This window comes from Mus musculus, chromosome 17 (genome assembly GCF_000001635.26).
Source record: "Mus musculus strain C57BL/6J chromosome 17, GRCm38.p6 C57BL/6J".
Classification (NCBI taxonomy): domain Eukaryota; kingdom Metazoa; phylum Chordata; class Mammalia; order Rodentia; family Muridae; genus Mus; species Mus musculus.
In genome coordinates this window covers 35,420,115-35,430,280 of record NC_000083.6, presented here as the reverse complement: position 1 = coordinate 35,430,280, position 10,166 = coordinate 35,420,115, and the positions used below count along the sequence as shown (strand labels likewise).

Sequence of the window (10,166 nt, the reverse complement as noted above, 5' to 3'; positions counted from 1 at the left end):
TAATGATGGTTCTTAAACACTTTAGCTTTCCTTGTAACCTACCACCCAGCAGACGTAGGGGAAAAGAAAGGATATCAGGGGAGAGGGAAGTGTTCCTGTTTAGAAAGGTTCTTGGGTGTTGTGGCCGCCAGCAGCTCCCAACATGAACGGTTCGACTGAGAAGGCTACTCGAGCTGTAAGAGAGGAATCTAGACGGGGCGAAAGAAGAAACGGAGCTAAGACAAATCCATTCTGATCAAAGCTCAAATTTTATTGTTGCGACACTAGTTATGAAGGAAGGGGGAGGGGACCCGATTCCCGCCGAATAATCTCTGGTCCAGTAGAAAGGTGCACGTGTGTGGCTCCGCAGGTTCTAGCAGTGGGCGTGGCAGAACGAATGAGCAGGAAGCTCCACCCCTGAGCAAGCAGGTTTCAGGCTGGGGGAGGGGAGACTACACTTGGGAGCAACTCTCATGTGAGTTGTCTGGACGTTGGCAGTTCAATTCACAGGTCAGCAGTGGCAGCTCCATCCACTTGAAAACACCTCAGGGATATAGCAGTTGTTCAGTTCAGTAGAGTCAGGTTAGCAACAGAAGTGATAGGACCTAGCAGAGACAGCCAGGCCTCAGCTAGGGCCAGCAGGAAGGACCAGCAGGAATACCAGGAGAAGTTCTTTGCTGTACCTCTCTTATGGAAGTGAAGAACAGTGAAGACACAAGACACACACTGTACCAGCAAGGCAAACTCTGTCTCAGTCACTCCATGGAGTCCTATTTATACTCTCCAGTCATCATGTGTCCTCCAAGCGTCTTGCCTCAGCACAGGCATCCAATAAGCTCATGTCCTTGGAAGCATCAACTGCAGAATACTATCAGAATTTTTGGGTGCGTTTCTCTCTATGGCGCCCCGACCAATGCAGCTCCACTACACAATGTAAGGCAGACCAATATAAGTGTGTCTTTAGCAAAGAATCCTTCATCACGCATCCTTTCACATGCTTGTTTAACAGAACATCCTCTCTCCTGTGTCTGCTTCAGTGAAATGTTCCTTCAGGAGTCGGCCTTAGGATTTCACACCTGTATCCACTTTAAGGAAACACTCCTTCATGTGTTTGCCCCAGCACAACGCCATCCAACCGACTTTCCAAAGAACCCTTAGTTTCCACTGCAGACCAGGAAGGTTGGCGGTGGAAGGGAACACAGGGCAATGCAGAGACAGGGTCCTGGTGTGTAGGCGAAGGCTGGGCTCCACAATTCTTCACATTGAGCCCATAGGCTCACAGGGAACATCAGACACTGTTCTCTAAAGAAAAATGAAGACCCAAGGTCACACTGGCTGTCACTGAGTCCACTCCAGGCAGCTGTCTTCATGATAGAGAACGAGGGTCAGGAACCACCACAATGAAGACAATATCCCAACAACCCACCACTCACAGGGGATTGTGGGAGTCCCTGAAACACAACCATGTCCACAGTGCCCCTCTGCAATCAGGCCATAGAATGTCACCTTTACAATCTTGAGAGAAACATATCAGAGCTCTGGGAGCTGTCCCTGCCTAGGGAAAAATATATACAAAGATATATCTATAGCAAGATCTGACACAGGCCACCAGAGGATTACAACGGAGAAGCTATTATGGGTTCCCAGAGCACCCAACAACTCCAGCTTCACTCCAATGACCTCAGGACAACTCTGTCCCCCACACTAACCTGGAGCCAGAGCATAGTCCCCTCCTTGTCCACCTGTGAGAAGGAAAGCTGTGAGAGTTCAAGGAAGATCTTGACACTGGAAGTTCCCAGAACTGAGAGCAGACCCAGTTACAGACAGTAGCAATGTGGGGTGTGCCTGTGTTCCCCATTGATGAGCAGAGCACACTCTAAAGGAGGCTGAGAGAAAACTCAGACTCTGCCCTTTCCTACCTGTGTGTCTCCTTCTCTTCATCACAAAATCCACCACAGCTCCAATGATGGCCAAGCTACAAGGACAACCAGAATAGCTACGTTCGCCATGTTGGAGACAGTGGATGGAGGAGGCTCTGGGAAGTACAGGTACAGGAAATGAAGGTGAGGGTCATGACCCCAGCTCTCAGCCCTGAGCAGGTCAGGGTCTGCAAAAGGCTCCAGCTTTCCCTGACCCCAGCTCTGCACCCACACCCTCCTTACCCCATCTCAGGGTGAGAGGCTCAGGCAGCCCCTCATGGTTCACATGGCATGTGTAATTCTGCTCCTTCCCAAGAGGCACCACCACAGATGCCCACTTCTGGAAGGTTCCATCCCCTGCAGGCCTGGTCTCCACAAGCTCCATGTCCTGGGTCAGCTCCTCCCCATTCAACTGCCAAGTCAGGGTGATGTCAGCAGGGTAGAAGCCCAGGGCCCAGCACCTCAGGGTGACAGCACCATAAGACCTGGGGTGATGGGTCACATGTGCCTTTGGGGGATCTGTTTGGAAGATTCAAGAAATCGCATAATTAAGAAGACAAACTGAGGACTGGGGAGATGGCTCAGAGGGTAAGAGCACTGACTGCTCTTTTGAAGGTCCTGAGTTCAAACCCCAGCAACCACATGGTGACTCACAACCATCTGTAATGAGATCTGACGCCCTCTTCTGGTGCATCTGAAGTCAGCTACAGTGTATTTATGTATAATAAATAATAAATAAATCTTTGGGCCAGAACAAGCAGGGACTGAGTGAGCAGAGTTGACCCATAGGAGTTGACCGGAGTGAGCAGGGTCGACCAGAGCAAAGAGAGGTCCTAAAAAAAAATTCAATTCCCAACAACCACACAAAGGCAAACAACCATCAGTACAGCAACAGTGTACTTCCATGCATTAAATAAATAAATAAATAAATAAATGCAAACTGAAAACTGCCAAGACAACGTTAAATCAGTAATTACAATGAACTATGTGTCTGTATGAACACTTTAACTGTCATGGCACTAGTGACCTGCAGGCAGAGCTGGTCCCCTCAGCACAGGACTGCACATTTTCCTGAGGGGACTCAGAAGCTAAGAGGGAATCCACATGAGCCAGTGGGTAAACATGGTCATCCTTATGTGATGTTCAATAGCACGAGATAGGTAGCTATATAATGGAAGATGGAATGGAAAATAAGAAATTTCATATGTGTTTGAGTTCGTATCTAAATTAGAAATCAGGACCATATGCTACTGGAAGAGTGACACCATTGAGACTAAACCACTGTGGTCATCTTGCTGACCAACATTAACTGTCAGTCCAAGTAAACAGCCATCAGGGAGTGTGTAGCAGAAATGTGGTGAACCTCTGACACTCAGCCAGAGAAAATGACTCCCAGCCCCTGACTCTGGGGGACAAGGTACAGATGTGTCACACAGGATCCCTGGAGTGTGCTGTGGACCCCAGTGCAGCACTCACTGGAACACAGTGGGCTCACAGGGTGTGTGGTCTTCCCTCTCACTCAGGCCTGGATTGCAGAAGACCCTGTCTCTCAGAGTCCAAGTTCTGATTCACCAGGGGGAGCACTGTAACTTGGTGGGGCACAGGGATATCAGGTGTGATCTGGATGGTTAATTCTGCCAGAAAACATTTTAAGCTCGCAGGAACCTTTCTTCTGCCCAGTGGTGGTGGCCCAAGCCTTTAATCCCAGCACTTGGGAGGCAGAGGCAGAGACAGAGGCAGAGGCAGAGGCAGAGCCAGGCTGATTTCTGAGTTCAAGGCCAGCCTGGTCTACAGAGTGAGTTCCAGGACAGCCAGGGCTACTGATACAAATGATATAGGCGGGGGTGGGGGTGTGGTGGGGAGAGAGAGCAATATCATTCCAGTGCCAAAGAAAAACCGATTATAAGCAACATAATACCCTTTAAAAAAAAGTATATAAAAAGAAAACGAGAGGGGAAAAACACAAGAAAAGTATTTGTTTAGGGTAACCCATAATGGCTCATGTAACTATTCACCATTGCAGGAATAGATAGAATTGGGTGTCTAAGGATGCAAACCCCACAGACAGGGAAGGATCTGGTAGACTGTATTCTTTGGAAAGTTCTAGAAACTGGGGGAACCAGCCTAGTGTAGGATAGTCCATGTCTCCCATCGGGTAAAGGAGACTTCAGGTCATGAGGTGTAAGGGCTGACACACTCAGCAGGACAGGAGTCAGTGTCTACAGACAGTGGGTGTGGGCTGAGAACCCGGCCTGGGAGAGGCCATGGCTGACAGAGGCTACAGGGCAACTGAAGGGAGCAGCTGTTGTTACCTCAGGGAAATTCTCTCCTTCCCTCCTGAGACAGCCTGGGCACTGTCCAGGGAGAAGGCTGAGCCCTGGGAGAGTCAGTGCAGTCACTGTGATGAGGGATCAGGAGACCCAGGGTCACTCTCTCCCCTGTGAGACAGGGGCATCACCCAGCTGAGGGTTTCTTCTTCCCCAGGACTGAGCCCCAGCCCGAGGGCAGAGGGAGGAGCTGCCCGCGGCCCCTGCACCTGTGCACAGCAGCGTCTCCTTCCGGAGCTGCAGGTATCTGCGGAGCGACTGCACGCAAGCGCCCTCCAGGTAGGCCCGGTCTCTCTCTGCAATACCAGCCTGCTCCCACTTGTGTAGGGTGATCTGTGCAGCCATGTCCGCCGCCGTCCAGGTTTTCAGGTCTTCGTTCAGGGCGATGTAATCGCGGCCTTCATAGGCGAACTGCAGGTACCCGCGGAGGAGGCGCTCGTCGGACCCCACGTCACAGCCATACATCCACTGGAGTGTGTGAGAGCCTGCGGGACCCAGTGGTCAGTCCCTCCTCCGCCCACCCCCCCCCCCACCCCCCACCGCGGACTCCTCCAAACTGAAAGGGAATCCGGTCCTGGGTCAGTTCTGCTCCTGAAACTCGGACTTTGGACCCGGGACCTCACCGGCCTCTGTTTCGGGACGTGGAGGGGTCGTGACCTCCGACCCGGGGTCACTCACCGCCCTTGCTCTGGTTGTAGTATCTCTGTGCGGTCCTCAGGCTCACTCGGAAACTCTCCTCATGGCCCTTGGCTTTCTGTGTCTCCCGCTCCCAATACTCCGGCCCCTCCTGCTCCATCCACCGCGCCCGCGGCTCCATCCTCGGATTTTCCGCGTCGCTGTCGAAGCGCACGAACTGCTTGTTGTCCACGTAGCCGACGATAATGAACCGGGGCTCCACGAGGCCGGGCCAGGACACAGCAGTGTGGAAATACCGCAGCGAGTGTGGGCCTGGGGGCGGCGCGCGGTGAGACCCCGACCTCCTCCCGGGACCCCGGTCGGGTACGCGGGCCGGGAGTGGAGCAGGGCTCGGGGCTCGGGTGGAGAAGGGGCGGAGGTCCGGTGGGCGACGCGGGGACGCGGCACAGGGGCTGTTTCCCTCCCGACCCCGCACTCACCCGCGCGGGTCTCGATCAGGGTCAGGGCGGCCGCCACCAGCAAGAGCAGCGTTGTTAGAGCCATTGCTCCTCTCGGGGATTCAGGTCGACTGACTCCTGTGGGCAGCGTGGACTTTACAACCCGCTCCCGCGCCGACGCTGATTGGTTCCCGGTGATCACCTCACCCAATAGGGGTGAGAACTGTTACAGGTCATCAGTGTCCTGGCAGAATGAACTGACCCAGGTTAGGAGCAGAAGTGAAACTGGGGAGATGGGGAATCCCCAGCCATGGGCTTCCCCACCCTTGACCTCACAGCCTGGAGATTAAGACTTTGCCTGAACCCTGTGCCGGGGACAGAGAGCTGTTTGTCATGGTGTCTCCGAGTTCTGATCCAGAAGCTGTCAGGACACCAGGAGAGACCCGCAGGCCATACTCTCTGTGCCCTATCCTCCACTCTTCCTCTTCCTTCTTCTCTTCAGAAGTCAGACCTTGGAGTCTTCTAGAAGAAATGCCACTTCTGGGAATACAATGGAGACACAAGCACTTGGGGATGCAGTGAAGATAGGCTTCTCCTTAAAGCAGAGGCGCTGGTCTGCAAAGCCCCACATGGACTCCATAGAGACCAGGCTCTGTTCACCTGCAATGGGCGGCTCACACTTCCAAGCCTGAGTGCAGGACTCTCATCAGTTAAGTGTAGACTTCGCCTCTCTCCTCAGGATCTGTCTTCTCACAGATTCCTTGTGTTACCTCCTAGTTGAAGAGCTGTGGCTGCAGGGTTTTTGTTTGTTTGTTTGTTTGTTTGTTTCTTCTTTGGTTTTTTTTTTTTTTTTTTTAGAGATAGGGTTTTTCTGTATAGCACTGGCTGTCCTGGAACTCACTTTGTACTCCAGGCTGGCCTCGAACTCAGAAATCCACCTGCCTCTGCCTCCCAAGTGCTGGGATTAAAGGCATGTGCCACCACGCCCGGAATCTTTGTTTTGTTTTTGTTTTTTAAAACAAAGATCTTCCTTCTGAGTTTGTCTGTGTAGACCTGGGACTCAGCACAGGAGATCCCCTTGTCCACTGAAGAGAGACCCCTGTGCAGACCACAGACAGCAGGGCACTGATCGCTGTCTCCACTGCACTTCTCTATTTCTGCACTTCCAAGGTGCAGTTGCTTTAGTGACTCAATCACAGTAGGAGAGGAACTGTCACCAACTATAACACAGAATAAATATGATAGTATGGTAGAAGCTATGTAATTTCTGACCCTCTCCCTCCCTCCCTGACCTTCACTCACACGTATGAGCTGATGAGGTGAGGGACATGAATGTCACAGCTGTGTGGGACATGGGTTCTGATAATTGAGTTGGCCCCAGAGTTCCCCAGGCCTGTGCAGTGTGGACACTGGAAGAAAGATGATTCTCATGCCAGAGAGCACACACTGGTGATGTGAGGTTTCATCCCTGATCAGTAGTGTGGAGGAAAGATTAAATTTACCCATTTCATGATTCTGTAGATCTTTTCAAATAGCAGCCACAGAAGTGAAGTGGAAAGAAGAGCAGAGATGGGTGGGTACTCCCAAAGTGAGTCACTCATCACACAGAGCAACGAATGTGTGTGACCACAGGTGTGAACTCCAGTCACCTCCCCATGAACGTCTCCACAGCTGCCCCCCCCAGCCTCACCAGGATTCAGCAGACCCTGTCTCCCTGAACCCCTCTTATTAGATGCTGTGAGCATTTTCCATGGGGACTTGATGCTCTTAGGTTTCCTCCTGACCAACCTAGGGATGCTGCTGGGGTTAGGCAGCTTCACAGACAGGATCTGACTCCATTGCTTTTCTTCTTATTTTACTATGGGTTTTGTTTGTTTGTTTAGACAAGGTCTATCTGCACAGCCCTGGCATTGCTGTCCTTGAACTCACAGAGATACAACTGCCTTTGTGTTGGGTGTCTTAGTTTAGGTTTTGTTGCTGTTAAGAAACACCATGACCGGGGCTGGTGAGATGGCTCAGCGGTTAAGAAGAGCACTGACTGCTCTTCTGGAGGTCCTGAGTTCAATTCCCAGCAACCACATGGTGGCTCACAACCATCTGTAATGAGATCTGACAACCTTTTCTGGTGTGTCTGAAGACAGCTACAGTGTACTTACATATAATAAACAAACAAATATTTAAAACAAAACCAAACAAACAAAAAACACCATGACCAGCTACAGTGTACTTACATATAATAAATAAATAAATAAATATTTAAAACAAAAACAAACAAAAAAACACCATGACCAGCTACAGTGTACTTACATATAATAACTAAATAAATAAATAAATAAATAAATAAATAAATATTTAAAACAAAACCAAACAAAAAAACACCATGACCAGCCAGGCATTGCCGCACGCCTTTAATCCCGCACTCGGGAGGCAGGCAGGCAGATTTCTAAGTTCAAGGCCAACCTGGTCTACAAAGTGAGTTCCAGGACAGCCAGAGCTACACAGAGAAACTCTGTCTCGAAAAACAAAACAAAAAAAACCCCAAAGCACCATGACTTTTTTTCCCCCCCAAGAGAGGGTGTCTCTGTGTAGCCCTGCCTGTCCTGGAACTCACTCTGTAGACCAGGCTGACCTCGAACTCAGAAATCCACCTGCCTCTGCCTTCCAAGTACTGGGATTAAAGGCGTGTATCACCACTGCCTGGCCAAGGCATCCCTTCTAAAGAGGAGCATTTAGTAGAGGCTGGCTTACAGTTTCAGGGATTTAGTCCATCATGACAGGAAGCATGCTAGTGTGCAGGTAGACATGGTGCTGGAGGAGCAGAGACTTCTACACCTTGATCCAGAGGCATCCAGGGAGAGGCTGTCATTCCACACTGGGCAGAGCATGAGCATAGGAGACCTTAAAGCCCAACCTCACAGTGACACACTTCCTCTAACACGGCCACACTCCTAACATTGCCACTCCTTGTGGGCCAAGCTTTCAAACACATGAGTCTATGGGGCCACCTATTCAATCCACCACACTGGGATTGAAGGCATGTGTCACCACACCAGCTTTAGTTAGTTTTTTATTACTGTAATAAGACACTGTGACCAAAGCAACATATAAAAGAATGTGTTTAATCTCTTCTCTAGGTTCAGAGGGTTTGAGTGCATGATGGCAGAGGGAAGGTGTGGTGGAGGAACAGCTGAGAGCTCAGGACTTGATTTGCAAGCAAAGGCTGAGACACTGGGAATAGAGAAAGTCTGTTAAAACCTCAGTGCCCAACCCAGTGGCAACAAGGCCACACCTCCCAGTCCTTCCTGAACAGCTCCATGAGCTGGATTTGAAGGATTCATTCCTATGAGCCTGTGTGGCTGTTTTCATTCAAACCAGCACAGCGTTCACTATGAAATGGAAGAGGCCAGCAGGGTTCTGCAGGTGTGTCCAGTGCAGTCTGACAGAGATACCCTCCAACAGGGGACTCTGCGGAGTTAGGTCTCCCCCTTTGCCTCTGTCTCCTCTTGCTCAGCCCCTCTCTGTGTCTGTCCCTCAGGCCTCTCCCCATCAGTGCCCAGCTCCCCTCCCTCCTGAGCTCTGCACTGACAGTGTCTCTTCCCGCGCCTCTAGTTTCTCTCATGTGCTCAGCAGCAGGCTGTGATCAGCTGTGTGGTTTCCTGATGTGAACCTTCCAATAGTGACTGGAGAGATGGCTCAGAGCTGAGAGCACGTATTCCTGTTGCAGAGGATCCAGGGTGAGTTCCATCAGCACGTGGCGGCTGTCAACCATCTGCAACTTCAGTTCCCAGGGATCGAATGGTTGTGCACCTACATACTCATGGACAATAACCAAATAATTCTAATAAAAAATTTAAATACATGATTTCAAAAATCCTCTCTTTCTCCTACACATCTAGAGCAGAGGCTGAGGGTCGTGGGCTCTTTAGACAAATCTGTATCACCAGCCAGTGAAGCCAGCTCTGGGACAGGACAGGAATGTATGATTGAAATACACCGTACTGAAGACAGTTTGCAAAAGAGTCATAGAATTAAAAATACAACATACTGATCATAGCCTCATCTCAGGAAAAAGACACAGTGTGTGCTCATCTTTGCACTTAAGCCGATGTTAGTTTTTAATTCCCTATGAACAAGATAAACTGTACTCAGACGTTTGAATGATGATTTGTAACAGACCATGAACCCCAATATCCAGAGCATTCCTGCAGAGAAAGGTGTGCCCTTTCCCATCTTCCCTCCAACTGCAGACCCTCCAGGGTCTCACCTGTTGAAGATGAAAGAGAAGCATCACATTCTTGGGCAACGGCGCCGCCTGGTGGAAGAAACAAAAACGACAGCGTCTGAGCCCACAGAGCTGAGGGTAAAGGGGATCCAGGCTGCTGAGCTGCCCCAGGGCCTCCTTCCTGTCTGCACTTCTCCAGGGCTCTCAGGTCTCAGACCGCCCTGCTCTCATCAAACTTACATCCAGAAGATCTTCACGTGCTTCTCCACCCGTGGGAAGAAAACTCCCTGTAAGAGGGGAGGCAGGAGGCAGAGCCATGGGTGCTAAAAGGAGCTGCAAAGCCCCAAACAAAGCAGTTCCAGAACTCGGACAGAAACCATGGTGTTGGTTCTTTGATGTCAGCTACGTGTGGGGTTAACTAAAACCCCAAAATGGAAGACACCACCTGTGAGACGTTTTTGCTTAATTTGAAGATCAATTTCTGATCCTTTTCTTTGAGGTAGGAAGACACACCTGTAGTACAGAATATTTGAGCAGGAGCCCCTCCCACTTTCTGATCTGGGCCACGCCTTCTGCTGGAAGCCTACATGAAGACCTGGAAGAAGGAAAGGCTTGCTCTGTGTCTGCTTGCTCCTGTTCCTGTTAT

At 50.5% G+C, this 10,166-nt stretch overlaps 1 protein-coding gene and 1 long non-coding RNA gene across 4 annotated transcripts; both read right to left on the bottom strand.

The window, feature by feature from the left end:
• Nucleotides 1-225: 225 nt before the first annotated feature.
• H2-Q6 (histocompatibility 2, Q region locus 6) lies at nt 226-5,431 on the bottom strand. 3 transcript variants are annotated; one of them, NM_001368741.1, is made up of 7 exons: nt 5,341-5,431; nt 4,904-5,173; nt 4,435-4,710; nt 2,142-2,417; nt 1,899-2,014; nt 1,689-1,721; nt 226-1,343 (listed from the first exon to the last, which is right to left on the bottom strand). In NM_001368741.1, exons 1-5 carry the CDS (start codon nt 5,402-5,404, stop codon nt 1,920-1,922), a joined length of 981 nt encoding a protein of 326 aa, NP_001355670.1. In that variant the 5' UTR covers nt 5,405-5,431; the 3' UTR covers nt 226-1,343; nt 1,689-1,721; nt 1,899-1,919. The 3 variants fall into 3 exon arrangements, with proteins under 3 accessions (NP_001355670.1, NP_997531.1, NP_001355671.1); NM_207648.2 differs by having other exon boundaries at nt 226-1,281; NM_001368742.1 differs by having other exon boundaries at nt 226-1,281; nt 1,899-1,954.
• A 2,984-nt stretch (nt 5,432-8,415) lies between these two features.
• Gm32252 lies at nt 8,416-9,966 on the bottom strand. The gene is made up of 3 exons (XR_385562.3): nt 9,761-9,966; nt 9,563-9,610; nt 8,416-9,105 (listed from the first exon to the last, which is right to left on the bottom strand). It is a non-coding gene; the product is annotated as a predicted gene, 32252 (long non-coding RNA).
• Between the last annotated feature and the right edge of the window lie 200 nt (nt 9,967-10,166).